This window comes from Nicotiana sylvestris, chromosome 3 (genome assembly GCF_000393655.2).
Source record: "Nicotiana sylvestris chromosome 3, ASM39365v2, whole genome shotgun sequence".
Lineage (NCBI taxonomy): Eukaryota > Viridiplantae > Streptophyta > Magnoliopsida > Solanales > Solanaceae > Nicotiana > Nicotiana sylvestris.
The window spans coordinates 183,312,160-183,328,329 of record NC_091059.1 but is presented as its reverse complement, the minus strand read 5'-3'; the positions used below and the strand labels follow the sequence as shown (position 1 = coordinate 183,328,329).

Sequence of the window (16,170 nt, the reverse complement as noted above, 5' to 3'; positions counted from 1 at the left end):
GTTTAGTGTGGGGCTAGTTTTTAAATACCCAACATTTTAGCAAAAATAATTTATTAAAGTAATTAATGAATAACAAAAATATTATTTGTAGACTAAAATGATTAAAAATAATAACTTAATATTATAAAAATATAAAAAGTTATTTTTTTCATAAATAATCTAATTATACATGAATATAGGCTATTATTGCAAAACTAGACAAAATAGCTTTAAAATGCTAGTGTAATTACATGTAATGAAATAAAATATTTGAAACATACATTATAGGTGCAAAATATGTATTTTATGTAACCAAGTCATCGCAAGATAATTTAAAGGATAATTATTAGATATTAAAATGCAAGAAAATTAATTTAGAGCTCTAAAAATTATGGAAAATGCTTACATAAATTAAATAATGATGCAAATATACTATTTTGAATGTGTGTGTGTGTGTGTGTGTGTATACAATTTAAAAAATATGAGGAAAAAATTGGGTATCAACAATGACGAACTAGCTACAGATCCCGCTGGCTGAACTATACCTGCACTACCTCTCGTCGGATAATCTCTCATAATGTGGCCTGGATAACCACAAGTATAACAAACATCCAATCGCATAAGGCACTGCCCGCATGCTGCTTACCACACTGAGCACACCGTGGCAAGGGCAGCCTCATCTGACTTGACTCATCTCTATACTGAGAACTTGAGGCCCTGGAATTCTGACCAGGCCCCGAATATGTGGAACGATCAAATCTCCTACCGGCAAACTGAGGGGGTGCGCTAGCCGATGGCTGGGATGGATACCTCGGGTATTATTGTCTCTAACCACCTCAAAACTCACCAGAAGGACCCAAAGATCTCGCTCTCTTACTATGGCCCCTACCATGCTCACGATCGACCCTCTGCTTCTGCTTACACTCCTCTACACCCTGAGCGTAGGCCTTCATACGAGAAATATCCATGCCTAACTGAAGTGAGACCGACATACAGTCGTTAAGTCGGTGCGACTCCAACCCCATCACGGACCGATAAACCCGATCCTCCATCTTAACTACAATAGCGGGAGCATACCTAGCTAACGAATCAAACAGAAGGTTGCACTCCCGAACACTCATATTACCCTGCCGAAGGGTCAAGAACCTATCAACTCTGGCCCGTCTAAGTTCTGCTGGCAGATAATGACGAAGAAAAACCTCTGTAAACTCCTAACATACTGAATCCTCACTTTTGGACAACTCCCAAGACTTGTACCAATTAACTGCAACATCCTGAAGTTTATAGGAAGCTAGCTTAACTGACTCAGTCGCAGTGGCCTTCATTACCCTCAAAGTCCTCTACATCCTATCGATAAATACTTGAGGGTCCTCATTTGGATCTGCTTCAGTGAATACCGGAGGTTCTAAATTAATGAAATCACGAACCCTCGCACTGATAGACCTATCTACATGACCAATACCTACCTCCGGAAGCCGAGCCTGTGCGGCTATTAATCGGGTCAATAGTTGAATAACATCTCTCATTTCCTGACTTGGTGCATCTTGCTGAGGAATGGATAAACAGGGGCAGGCACAAGAACTGGTGCCCTTCGGAGCTCCTCTAGAGAGGGCGGGGTATGTGAAGACTGAGATGAAATCTCACTATGAGACCCGCCCAGGCCCTGGTAACTCGTGGCGCTTGACTAGTATTCTCATCAGCCACGGACTTGCCCTTCTGGGCGACTGTAGTATTCGAGGCATCGCTGAAAACATAACATATTGTTAGGAAAATAAATCTTTATATCGCATGATCAAAGATAAGAAGGAAGGATAACATCATATATGTCCTGTAGCCTCCTGTTTATAAATGTGGTGCACAACACACTCATAAACCAGACTCTACTAGACAACCCTAGGACAGAACTACTCTGATACCACTTTTGTCACGACCCAAACCAATGGGCCATGATGAGTGCCCCAGTCTTACCTGTCGAACACCCCTAAGCATGCGTCAAAGATATAAACATGAATTAAGGGTAAGTCATATATAACATCTGTTAATAAACTATTGAATCATGTGAATAACATACGTGGTGAAAACATGCCCAAAAGACATATACATATACATGCGGAATACGGTAGGGCGAGCCAATAAGGCTGCTATAGACAACTATATATCCAACGTTAGAAGTCGACAAAGCCACATACTATCCAATCATACATGACTGTCTACAGACCTCTAATAGAGTGTACAACTGTATAAAGGGCGGGACTTGGACCCGTCATACCCATATCTACATACAAAAATAGCGTACCAAAATCAATAACACCTCCGGATCAAGTGGCGCACACCAACTCTCGCTGATCAAGGATCCTAAGAAGGGGGACTGTCAGCCTGTCTACCTGCACATGCAGGCATAAAATGCAGGCCCCAAGAAATAAGAGCGTCAATATAAATAATGTACCGAGTATGTAAGGCAAGGAAAGTAGTATGTAAAAAACATAAAAGAAACATGAAGTAAAAGACTCAACCTGTAAATCTGAATAGCTTTGTGAATCATGAGACATTTATAATGTCATGTATATGCATATATATGTCTTATCATGCATGGGTATATGCGTACATAACCTCATTAAGCCTCTAAGTGCATCCCATCATATCATCTCGGTCTCTGTGGGCGAAATCATCAAGGTATACCAACTGATCAGGTGGTGGTGCGTATATAACGCCGTAAACTTTTCCCATATCCCATACATATAATATACGTGTATATAACGCCATCTGGTCATGGGTCAATGTACATGTATAAATGAATGAAATGCATAATAAGTTAATAAGATTTCTCGGAATGTCATGAGAACAATATGCCTTTGGATAAACTTTATCAACTACGTATTTTTCTGATACCCATGAACAAAAGATATAATAATAAAACACGTGAGAATTCAAGAACATATGCACCCCTAGTGCTTCTATGAATAAAGACATTTATGAAAGTTGTGCATTTGCTTGTTTCATTTGTATCATATGGATCATGCCAAAAGGAACTAAAGGATATCATTAACATATCTGAGCTGATTCTCTTGACAATCCTTCTAACACACGTCAATCGCGATAAAACACGTAACATCAGATCGAAGTAGGGAAAAATCCGTATAATATTCTTGAGAAAGATTCTACCGTACTCCCTTAGAATCGCAATCTCATGCTGCTATGGTATTATGCAATTTCATATGAATTCCTTTTTGAGACTTCATCTGTTACTTAGCAACATACACATCCCACTTAATAATATAAGAAGATCTCTTATAATTGTGGGTTGTGGGCCCCACTTTTGTAAGGATTATTTTGCCAAAATCCCTAAATATGCCAACTAGCCACGTAGCTAAAAAGTCATTGTTTGGTCTTAGTAATTAAACCCCTTGCTGCCACGTTGGGGTAATGTTTCCACCAAACTTATCCACCAATTTCCAATTGATCTGTTAACTTCCCACCCAAATTAACAATTGACCCATTATTAACATAATTAGGTAATATATTAATATACTTAAAATACTAATCACTTTTAACATACTTTATACACCTTACTATCATGGTTATGTAAGTACATTGTATGACACTAATCCATAAACACAGGGTATTATAGCTTGAATCGTATTCTATCCCAAATTGACAATCTTCAATGAAACTCATATTCTTTGATTTGTTTACCCTCTAACCTTCATGGTACTTACTTATCACCCGTTATAAATAGCATAAATACTTATAACCTCAAAAATAATCTCATCCCCGAGTATACGTCGATTAACTTACGACGAAACTTTACCGTGTGAAAACGCGAAATGTAATAATAAAAGTACGAAACTTCAATGCAAAATTAATCGACCTTTTTAACATCTAAAAATAAATTTTACATTGGATAAAATTAGCATTTAATTTTTTTTATTTAATATTTAGGATATTAAAATTAACTAAAATTTTTATTATTAAATTGTTTTCTTATTTGATCTATATACGAACTCCTAATACTCATGGTTATTTATATAAGTTGACTAAGTTAATTTTCACAAGAATACGTGATTTTAGAAATTTTTAGTTCAACTAGAATAACAATAATCCAGGTGACATTAGAAGTCTTCAACTTTAAGATACCAAGAGATGAAAAACTTAAGGCAAAACTCAAGAGCTCACAATTATTTTTTAATTAGCTAAAGTTTTAAAAGATTTAATGTGGGTAATGTTAAAAATATTAGGTATTTCAAACTATTCTTTTTTTTAGGAAAATGTTAATAAAACACTTTCCAAAAGTATTGTCATAGAGTTTCGTAGTTTTTCATAGTGTCAATAAAGAAATCTTCTCTTATTGAGTTAGATAAATGTGATTAATGTTTATCATTGTTTCAGGTATTTGGATTTTCAAAATTTTATTTAATAATTTAGATAATTTTGCAAATAATATCTATATAATCTTTATAAAAATTTATATTCATTAATATGAAATACACGTGCAATACACGTATTTTAAGATATATATATATATATATATATATATTACTCCGATATTTTTTTTTATATATATATGGATAGGAAGTAGCAGTAGTAGTAGCAATAATATAAGAATAATAATAATATGACAAACTTAGGGGACTAATTTGGAAATTTTCTCGATATTATTAAAAGTGATAAGTTTGATGTATTATCGTCTAGTCAAACGGTCAGAGGTACAGTCAAAAAGAAAAGAAGTGTGGGAGTCGAAGAGAGAGGTTAAGAGAGAAATGATCTTAGGACGGAAATGAATGGCAAAAGAGAGTAAAGGTATCATCATCGGTACAGAAAGGGCATATCGATCCTCTCGTCTCTCGTTTTCTGTATTGTCAGTCCCTAGCGCAGTGGGAGCTCAAGCTACACAAGCTGCCGAGAGAGAGAGCAGCTGCGTTGCAAAGGGGTCAACTCTTAATCGGTATGTTCCCCTTTTTAGCTCTTGCGGTTCCGCTCTGTTCCGTAGAATCAGTTTCTTCCGCTCTTTTAACTAACTTGGGTTTTCAGTCTTTAAATGTCAAAAAAGTACAAATTCCTTCCTCCTAATCGGCGTGGAGATTATTGCTCCATCACCATTCCATTGCCTGATTATTCTGAAAAGCTAAAAATGGATTTCTTATGCGTCAGATAATGCTAGAATTAGTATCGTCGATCATGGTGGTGTAGATACCTGTGCTTTACTAACCTCAATTTGTGGAATTTATTGTTCAAGTTATGGTAATTTCCTGGAAACTCCAAGTTGGCTTGTCATTGTTCTTTTCACCTTTGACTTGTTTATTCTCTTTACTCAGAACCAATTCTTCTTCATTTGGTGATGCATATACATAGTGTGGTTTTCTTGTCCCGATGTCAAACGAAGGGAACCGTGTCTCTCTGTCTTCCGCTGATTGTGCTTTTGGGAAGCTTCCAGATCATCTGCTTATAGAAATTTTCATTTGCGTTCCTATATCTGAATGGGGACATTTGTCTTGTGTTAAGAAACATTGGGCTCATCTGTTTCGGCAAGAGTTCTTGTGGAATGCTGCTCTTCTCAGAACTTTTCCTCTAGCTCGCCACGTTAAGAGATGGCCAGGGCCTATTCCTCAAGGCTTGAGCAAAAGGTAGATGGAAATAGCTGATGTACACTCTTTTATTGTGCAGGCAGGGAAACAAATTACTGAAAATTTTCATTAATTGGCGTTTGAAACTTAAAGACATCTCATGATATTACCGCCATTTCATTCAATTCAATTTTAGTTGTTTGGTGCTCCTAGTTTCCATATGGAATGTCTCTCTTGCATTTTGAGTTCATGCTAAAATGATGTCACTGTTTCAGTTAGAAAGTTTAGTGCACCCCTATTTACAATTCAGAATGTCCTCTTCTTCAATGCCTTAATTTTCAATTCTTACTTTCCAAAGTCAAAGCATGACAATGTGGAGGGAGAAAAGAGTTTGGACTTTATCTTAAAAATATTCCAGATATATTCAAAAGCAAAAGTTTCACCCATTCTGGATAAAACATGTCACTATGGATTGTCTTTGCATCACTATATTCCTGGAATAGTCTTTTTGGTTTATGATAAGATAGGCACTAGACTGTTAAAAAAAGCATATGACTGTATGAAGTTAGATATGATGAAAAGAATTATGTTTATGAAAGCTTTGAAGTTCGTCATCAAAAGAATGTAAGCTTTGAAGTTAGATATACTTCCTTTATATTCTGAGAGAACAGACAGTGACATTGGTCTGCACTCTAAAATGAATAAGATTGAAGAAAAAAGCTTATTTTAGAGCATCTTAAGGTTAATAGTTAATTTGACTTCATGTTTGATTTGTCATATCAAAATTTTCCAATTCTTGTTTCATGTTTTCTCTATGAGTGACATCCTAGTGCCATTACCTTGTTTCAGGAGATATGCTGCACTGTATCTCAGCAAGCATATCTTTGCTCTGGGTGAAGAAGTGGACGACGAGATTGTTGGTCATGTCTATTTATTTCTCAAAGAGCAGCTTGAAATTTCGAAAATGCCACCTTTGTCTGGAGTACTTCATGGAACCATCATAGGTACAGTCTCATTAATGACCTACATTTCTGCTATTCCTCTTTTCTTTTGATGGACCTCTTGCTGTTTCTTATATTAAGAGATCCAAAGAGATACTTAAGATGTGAGGATTTCAGTATGACAATCTTGGCCTGGCTTTCTTATTTCCTGAAAGCTTTAGCACTTCCATGTGCAAAGGAAATCATGTTCTCTGTTGTTTTTTTCTCATTCATAAACAAGATACTTTATTGCCAAAAGGTTATATTAGTGGGAAAAGGAACTAGGTAGAAAATCAGCATAATCCTTTTCCGGCAAGGGAAATGTTAAGAACCGTTGCACGAAAGAATAATAGCAAAAAGACTCAGCCTTGATAGGTCACACCAATGTCTTTAGTTCGAAAACCGGTAGGACTCTGCACTAGGTATTATTTTTTGATGTTTTCACAACAGAATAAAGCTAATAGAAGGTTAACATATCATCAAAATTTGAAGTACAAAATAAATTGTTTCTGAAACATGGTGGGTTACACCACTGATGTATAAAGTTGAGGCAAAGGTAAATGGATAAAGAAGATACAAAAAGCTTCCTAATCTTCATTTGGTGAAAGGCCATTGCAGTTACCACCATGAAGACTACGGCGTCCGCTACTTAAAAAAACGTGCCAAGTTCCGAGTTGCATCATTTACTCTGTTATCTGCTTCTGTATATAATAGAGAGCACAGTCCTTAAGCTGATAATTGCAGGAAATCTTAATATTTCATCTCAAACCAATGAAGTAAGGTGCAGGTATTATCAGTCTAATCAAGACTTAAGTACATAGCAACTTCAGATGGTAGGTTTCTTTGAAGTGTGTCTTAAGTTTCCTTGGCTTTACTTGAGCTTTGAGTTGGGCAGCATAATGCCCAACCGATTAGGCACATGTCTTTGCTGGTAGAGATTTAATGCCTCTTCTCTATTGAGCTCGAAACTTCCAAACTCTGGACGTTGAGTTCTCCTTGATATCATTTGACTTCATTTTCTCTTATTAAGAGTGGGGATATTTGGAAAGAGATACAATATCAGGTATCCTCTCTGGATTTTGAACAGATCTAAGATGGGGTGGTAGCGCCTGCTTTATTTCATGTGCTTTGAATTTATATACCGGTCTGAGAAAAGTTAGCTCAGAATATGTTGAAGTCGGCTACAGTAATTCTCTTTATCAATTCTGTCCATTTGAACCTGTGTCATTCTAATACTCAACAATATATCTTTTAGGAGTAAGGTTTTTTTTAATTAGTAGAGGTTCTCTGCATCTCACAATTATCCATGCACTGTGTAGAAACCTCGGAAAAGAATTAAATAAACCCTTGGCTAAAACCAAACCAATGTACAATATTGCTACATTGGAAGGAGCCGCTAAAAAACAAACTTCGCTCATGCTCTCGGTGCACGATAGTTAACGTGCGTTGTTTGGTGTTTCCATGGCGAATGGCAGAGGTAAGGGACGCAGACGAGGTCGAGGAAGGCCCAGGAAGAACCCCATAGCTATCTATGGTAGCTCTTTGGGAATTCGAATTCAAGCTGAAGAAATTTTATAGGACAAAGTAGCTACACCAGAGGTAGAACAAGGTACAAGTTGTGAAGCTGAATCTTCGTCGATGGGTACAAAAGTGAAGAAGAGGCTTGCTCTGAGTACTCCGGTGACAGCTAGTAGCTCTAAAGAGGCGCAGATCCAACATGCAAATAAGGAGATTCCTAGCTCAAGCAATGGAACAGTGACATCAGTACATGCAGCTAGTGAAGTGATGCCAATGGAGAATAATCAGCCTAAGGAAGCAACTAATAAGCAAGGCAAAGCATGGACAAATCTGTTTCGGGGGAATCGAGCAGCGGAAAGTGGTATGTCCTTAACTTACATACCACCACAAATTATAGATGGCCAAGTTGTGGTTCAATTAGACAAAAAGGAGGTATATCTGGAAACAGAGAAGTGGATGAGTGCGGTAATAGCATATATAATTGGGGATTCTCCAGGTTATAATGCTATGAAAAGGTTCATTGGGATAAATTGGGCAAATGTGGTGGAGCCGGATCTATATCTACATGAGGAAGGGTACTATATCATCAAATTCCAAACTATTGATGATATGAAAGAAATTCTCTATTCTGGACCTTACTCATTCAACAATAGACCTATCATATTGAAGCAGTGGACACCGGAATTTGATTTCAAGGAGGAATTTCCCACCGAAATTCCCTTATGGGTACAATTTCCTAATCTTCCAATGAATTGTTGGGGTCATAACTCTTTGAGTAGAATGGCTAGTGCAATAGGTACTCCAATCTATGCAGATGAATGTACTGCAAAGAAAAAGAGAGTATCATTTGCAAGGATGCTGATAGAAGTAAATATTACCAGAGAATTGTCTATTGAGATAAAGATAATGGACCCTAATGGAAAGACATTCCTACAAGATGTTAGGTATGACTGGAAACCAGAATTTTGCCAAAAATGCTTAGTGGTTGGACATAGATGTGGTGTGGAACAACAACAATACAAGCAACAAGATAAACAACAAGGCAAAAGAAGAGAAGCAAAGAAAGTAACAATGGAATGGAGAATCAAAGGCCCAGTGAAAGAAGTGGTTAGTCAAGCAGGGGAGACTAGCCTACAGTAGAGGGAATCACAGATACTCGGTCAAAGAGAAGCTGTAGACAAGGAGAATATTCAGCCAATGGTGGATCAGGCAAATGTCCAGGCAAATGTCCAGCATGTAACAAGTTTGAACTGGATATGACAAACTTTCCATCTCTATCAACCATTGGTATGAGGAATTCTTTTGGACCATTGAATAAGGGATCATGGTGTACTAGTAGTGTACCTCCCGCTAAGGGTAGAGATAGACTAACTCGTTGATGAAGTGGATATTTTGGAATATTAGAGGGGTGAATAAGAGGTATAAACAAAAAGAGTTAAAAATATATATTAGTAGCCAAAGAATAAAGCTAGCAATCATAGTGGAAACAAGAGTTAAGGAATATAATGCTAGTAAAATCATATCAAGTATACTGCCAGGTTGGAGCTATGCTACCAACTATCAGGTTGCTTCAAATGGGAGGATATGGTTTACTTGGGATTCTCAGTGGTATAATGTTACTATCCTAAGTGTTGCAGCTCAATTCATACACTGTTTGGTACAAGATAGGGTGGGAATAATTGATTGTGTAGTTACAGCTATATATGGTTACAATACCATTGAGCAAAGGAAGCAATTATGGAGTGGTTTGAAGGACATTGCAGCTGGAAACACAAAACCATAGTTGCTATGTGGAGATTTCAATGCAGTCCTATATACTAATGACAGGCTTATGGGCAACCCCATTACATATACAGAAGTACAGGACTTTGCTGATTGTGTAGCTAATCTAACTCTGAATGAACTAGCATGGACAGGTGGTTATTACACATGGTCTAACAAGCAGCATGGTGTAGAAAGGATCAGCAGCAGGATTGACAGAGCTTTTGGCAATTATGAGTGGATGATGCAGCGGGGTCATGTGGCTACTGAATATGGATTGCCATACATATCTGATCATAGTCCAATGTTATTAACTCTTCACTCAGCTCCCAAACCTGGTAAAACACCTTTTAGATTCTTTAATGTCTGGGCAGATCATGAAAGCTTTATATCCATTGTAGAAAGAATCTGGAATCAATCTTTCACTGAGGGCAAAATGAAGAACATTTGGGTAAAACTGAAGAGGTTAAGGCCTTTGTTCAGGATCCTCAACACTGAGCATTATAGAACCATTAGTATGAAGATTAAACAAGCTAGAACAAACTTAGAGGAGGTGCAGTAGAAGATAAATACAGCTTGTAATGACACTCTGATTGAAGAAGAGAAAAGCCTGTTGCAGAACTTAGAAAAATGGTCCCTTATTGAAGAAAGTGTATTAAGGCAGAAAGCAAAAACTAAGTGGATCAAACTGGGAGACTCTAATACAAAGTATTTTGCAGCTGTTATGAAGGAAAGAAGTCAGAGAAAACAAGTAAATGAACTTGTATCAATCATGGGAGATAAACTTATCCATCCTGACAGCATAAAGCAGGAAGTGGTAGATTTCTATCAATCTCTAATGGGATCAACAACTCAATCTCTACCTGCCATAGACAAAATGATCATGAAGAATGGGCCAAACTATCACAACTGCAGAAACTTGCTCTATGTGTTGAGGTGACTGACAAAGAGATCTATAATGGATTATGTGCTATTGATAGTGACAAAGCGCCAGGAATTGATGGCTACAATGCTTATTTCTTCAAGAAGACATGAGTGATTATCAAAAGTGAAGTCGGTCAAGCTGTTAAAGAGTTCTTCAGTACTGGGAATTGTATAAAGCAGTGAATTGTACTTCTATCACATTGGTCCCTAAAATGTTCAATCCTAGTACAATAAAAGATTACAGACCTATTGCTTGTTACACCATGTTGTACAAATTAATCTCTAAAGTCCTAGCTGGCAGAATCCAACAAGTGATAGCATCAGTGATAAGTGAAGCTCAAACTGGTTTCATACCTGGAAGGAGGATAGCAGACAACATTATATTAGCTCATGAGATAGTCAAAGCTTACACAAGGAAGAATATTTCTGCCAGATGCATGATCAAGATTGACCTTCAAAAAGCCTATGATTCAGTTGAATGGAGTTTCTTAGAGCAAGTCATGATTGAAATGAGATTCCCAGAAAGATTTGTGAACTGGATAATGGAATGTGTAGCAACTGTCAACTACACTGTTATGGTTAATGGAGAGACTACTTCACCTTTTGATGCTGCCAAAGGCCTAAGACAAGGTGATCCCATTTCCCCTTTCTTGTTTGCAATTGTAATGGAATATCTCAGTAGAAGCCTCAACAAATTAAAGGAGGTGAAAAACTTTAAGTTTCATCCAAGGTGTGCAAAGTTAGGGATTACCCACCTAAGCTATGCAGATGATCTCTTGATATTTGCCAGGGATGATCTCAATTCTGTATCTCATATTCAAGAATGTTTCAACCATTTCTCTCAAGTATCTGGCTTACAGGCAAATTTGAAGAAGAGCTCAGTGTATTTTGGAGGAGTACAACAGAGTACCAAGGTGGAAATTATTCAGAAGTTGGGCTACACAATAGGAGAGTTACCATTTAAATATCTTGGTATTCCTCTTGCTACCAAGAAACTGTCCCTGATACAGTGGCATCCTTTAATAGAGAAGATAGTCGCAAAGATTTCCTCATGGACTACCAAAAAGCTCTCTTATGCTGGATGAGTGCAACTGGTTCAAACTATCTTATTTGGTATCCAATCATATTGGTCACAGCTATTCAACTTACTAGTGAAAGTTATGAAGATGATAGAGGCTTACTGCAGAAGTTATATTTGGTCTCGGATCAACACCATCACAAAGAAGTCCCTGGTGGCTTGGGATAGGATGTGTACACCTAAGTCAAGTGGGGGCTATGGTTTGATTAATCTACAAGTGTGGAACAGGGCTGCTATAGCAAAACTGTGCTGGGATATAGCAAGCAAGCAAGATAGATTATGGATAAGATGGATTCAAGCATACTACATCAAAGATAAGAGGCTAGAAGACATGGCAATCCCACAACAGGCAAGCTGGATGGTGAGACAGATTCTAAGTGCCAGAACAGTTCTACAACAAATTCAACATAGGCAGCAGGTCAAAAAAAGCATGATTAGCCAGTTCTACATTCAGTTGCTGGGAAATAGGCCTAGAGTTGCTTGGAGGTCTATGATGTTCAAAAACAAAGCTAGACCAAAAGTTATACTCCCTCCGTTTCAATTTATGTGAACCTATTTCCTTTTTGGTCCGTGCCAAAAAGAATGACCCCTTTCCTTATTTGGAAACAATTTACTTTTGTGCAATGATTTATAGCCACACAAAATATATGTGCCTCATTTTACACCACAAGTTCAAAAATCTTCTCTCTTTTCTTAAACTCCGTGCCCAGTCAAATGGGTTCACATAAATTGAAACGGAGGGAGTATTCACAATGTGGCTACAGTTGCAGGGTAAGCTTCTAACTGCAGATATATTGATTAAATGGGGAGTCAATGTGGATCCAAACTATTCCCTATGTCAGCTGCATGATGAAACTAGAGATCATCTGTTTGTGAACTGCTCCTTTACTAAGGCAGTGTGGCAAAAGGTACTACAATGGATGCAAAGGCAAGAAGTAGTTGGAGATAACTGGGGGCAACATCAAGAATGGATAACACAGAGAGCTGAGGGCAGATCCTATGGAGCACTATTGTACAGAATGGTGTATGCAGAGGTTACCCATGGTGTCTGGATTGAAAGGAACATGAGAATATTTCAATAGAGAAGCAGAAGTGTTGATAGCATAGCTAGAGAAATAGCCTACATATGTCATGATATGTCATGTGAGCTACCAAAGGAATTAGTAGCTTAGTGCAACATTTTATATTTCATTAGATATAGTATGTAGGATGAAATTGTTTTTTGAGTTTTGATAGATATAGCTGCTGAGTTATAAAGCAGGCTATGAAATGTAAAGATTATCGGTGATTAATAAAATGTTAATTACCTAAAAAAAAAGGAGCCGCTACAGCCATTCAGACTGTTCCAAAATATCCTTCAGAATGAATATAAAATAAAAGGCGGAGAAGGGGTCATTGGAACAACAATATGATTGTGCTATATTCTTGTGGAACTAGTGAGATTGGAAGAAACTATGTGCATCAGAGCCCAGAAGGAGCTACTTGCTTGAATAGTTACGGCTTTAACTGATTAATGCTATTACGTATAGAATATCAGCTTGTCGGCTGCCTTGCAGATTACTATGGCTAGCCCGACAATGAAGCTGTACCACTGCTTTAGCTTGTGAAGGAATACTCGGAAATTAGATAGCGTGCCTCTTGTAACTTTGCATCTTCTTGATGCCTTCTTAATGAAACATATTACTTCATCAAAAAATTAGATAGCGTACCTTTGAGCAGGAAAAGTGACGCAATGGAGAAACTACGGATCATGCCATAATCTATTTAGGCGTTATTTCTTACCTTTTTAGTTAAATTTACCTCTTTTATGGCTTATCTGTCATTCTGAAACAGAAATATGAAGTTATGCAGCAGACACTTATAAAAAAGAAATTATGCAACATACATGAGATCTTCCAGTGAGATCTGACATCAGTTCAAAAATCCAGGGCAAACAAGCTCATGAAGTGGCTTTGATATCACAATCCCTTGAGGAGTATTTGGAGAAGGAACATTTTTTTAATTTGTACTTGTATAGACTCAGAAGACCATGTTTGGTTGTGCTGTTCTTCTGTGTAGATGCACCGCATGTCTATATTACAGGTGTCAAGTCAGAAACTAACTTTGATATGGCCCCATCGATTGGAATTAAGCGTGGATCTATTTAGTGTTTGACGCTCTCTACACTCATAGTATCCTGGTATTAACCCATTATTTAACTTTTCCTTCTCAACCCTATAATCTTGCTTTATCTTTTTGTTTCTCCAGATCAGTTCATTGCCTGTGGTAAGTCGAGGGACATGGCTCATGAGCTTGCTTCAATAATATGGCTGGCTGTGATTGACAACTTGGAAGAGAATGAACAAACATTTGATTTACTGAAGCGTCTTGCATCAGAAGGGGATGTAAGCAAAATCACAAAATCTTCTACTCTTTGTTGTACCTCTGATAATCACTGTGTGTGTCCTGTATTGATGGTCTTGTTATGAGCATCATCTTTCTGAAGGTCAAAAGAGGGGGTTGGAGTGTCTGCAAATCAGTGTTCTTGATGTGTGCTTGTGTTCGATAGTTGTTTAATCAACCTGTAGTGATAGATCTTTGTGTTGTTTTATACTTAAAAAAACAAAAAAAGTTGTATGTTGTTTAATCTGCTAAGTTTTGTTATGTGGTAGGAGCTTGATTATAAGAGGCTAACTATCCAAATAAGTATTAAAGATGGCAGTGAGAGCGTCAAAACAAATAGAGCATGTGAAAGATTTCCACCTTATTCTCGAGTCTTTTGATGCAATTATCTTACTTTATAGTTCAGACAATTTTCATGCTTTCTTTAGTAACATAGTGCTTTGTCTGTCCTTCAATATTTTTGCAGGTGATCTTACCTTTCCCATACTCAAGGTCTTATAAAATCCAATCTCGAGTGTTTGAAAGGCTTTTCACAGACTTCCGTGACTGCCTGAATCATGTGGAGTACTGTGATCTTTTGGCATGTGCCAAGCAAAAGTTTCAACCTATACCATCTGCATGGTTGGGTTACTAGCTTTGCAGCATACACTTACAAGTGTGTACAGAATGCAAGTCTACTGCACACAAATAAAAAAGAAAAAAAAAGGGGGTCCTCCCTGGACATGCTTAAGACTAATTGCAGATAGTGCAAGCGTCTATTCTGTTCCTGATTCGTAATATGTAATCTTGCAACACATGTAAATAGAACATGACGGAGTGACAAGACTATGAATTATAAATGCATATTGTAAAGGTTTATGTTCGAAATGAATGTGCTTTCAACCTACATCTTTTCATGGAATGCACATGAGAATGAGTAACTTGAGTTTGATTAGTCAATTGTGATAATACTTCATTTATTACAAACCTATTGCAGCTTTCCTAATAGGAGTAAATATTAAAGCTATTAATATATATATATATATATATATATATATATATATATATATATATATATATATATATATATATTTTATCGTAGCAAGCAATATTTTCATCCAACGGTTGTAATTTCTTTAGTAAAAGATTTTAGATATTGGATATTAACTATACATACATACCTTTCGGGGTTGCCCAGTTGGCTTGGAGGGCGGTCATCCATATTGATTCCCCCTTCAATGCCTTCTGGATTGAGTATGTCGCACAGGGTTTGCCTAGTGCGATTTACATCCCCTGTGTGGTTTGCAGGCTATTACACATGGGAGGTTTATCCAGTGCGCACAAAGTGGTCACCCGAAGGGCAAAGGCTGTGGCAGAGGTTGTAGCGGCTGCGGATTTCCCCCCTCACAAAAAAAACTAATAATATATAGACAAGTTCAAAGACTCTAGATAACGGGAAAACACACGTAGTTATTGCATTATTGCATTGTTCGTGAATATTGTAGCACACACAATGAAAAGTTAGCAAATGTAGACCATCAACTTGGTCCATACTCGATTAAAACAAAGCCATATTTTATAGTCTAACAAAAACATGATAATATTAGATGGATATTTTATTGCAAGCAGTTAACCAAACCATCTACCTCACTGAGAAATCATCAAAATTTGGGCCTTACCAGTGGTGTTGTAGAGTTCAATATCTCTTGAGTGTAAAATAATGTAAGTGAAGAATGTTCTATTTGTATCTCTTGTAAGTCATACATTTGACCACGTGTTGCTATGAATTATGATATATGAATAGTATTAAAATTCCTCTTTTTTATGATAAAATGTACGACATCGAATTTGTCATATACCAACCAACGGTGTTGAAAGTAAATTGTCTTTTTATGTTTTAGGTTAAGTTAAACTAAAGGAAGTGTGTGTTGGGGAAAAAAAACACTAACATCATTCAACTATGTTATCTAATGATTCTCTATTTCATTTAAAAATTATAAAAAGCAAA

At 37.0% G+C, this 16,170-nt stretch overlaps 1 protein-coding gene across 3 annotated transcripts; it reads left to right on the top strand.

Moving 5' to 3' along the window:
- Positions 1-4,662: 4,662 nt before the first annotated feature.
- Positions 4,663-15,069, top strand: LOC104237533 (uncharacterized). Of its 3 annotated transcripts, XM_070171254.1 has the most exons (6): positions 4,682-4,921; positions 5,128-5,217; positions 5,329-5,600; positions 6,390-6,544; positions 14,049-14,185; positions 14,650-15,069. In XM_070171254.1, exons 2-6 carry the CDS (start codon positions 5,215-5,217, stop codon positions 14,815-14,817), a joined length of 735 nt encoding a protein of 244 aa, XP_070027355.1. In that variant the 5' UTR covers positions 4,682-4,921; positions 5,128-5,214; the 3' UTR covers positions 14,818-15,069. The 3 variants fall into 3 exon arrangements, with proteins under 3 accessions (XP_009790000.1, XP_070027355.1, XP_009790001.1); XM_009791698.2 differs by lacking the exon at positions 5,128-5,217 and having other exon boundaries at positions 4,663-4,921; positions 5,292-5,600; XM_009791699.2 differs by lacking the exon at positions 5,128-5,217.
- The last annotated feature ends 1,101 nt before the right edge of the window (positions 15,070-16,170 follow it).

Excerpts from the sequence above, each read along its gene's own strand:
- LOC104237533 (XM_070171254.1), top strand. Across the intron at positions 5,601-6,389 it reads CCTCAAGGCTTGAGCAAAAG|GAGATATGCTGCACTGTATC; the intron begins GTAGATGGAAAT and ends ACCTTGTTTCAG. Across the intron at positions 14,186-14,649 it reads GTCTTGCATCAGAAGGGGAT|GTGATCTTACCTTTCCCATA; the intron begins GTAAGCAAAATC and ends ATATTTTTGCAG.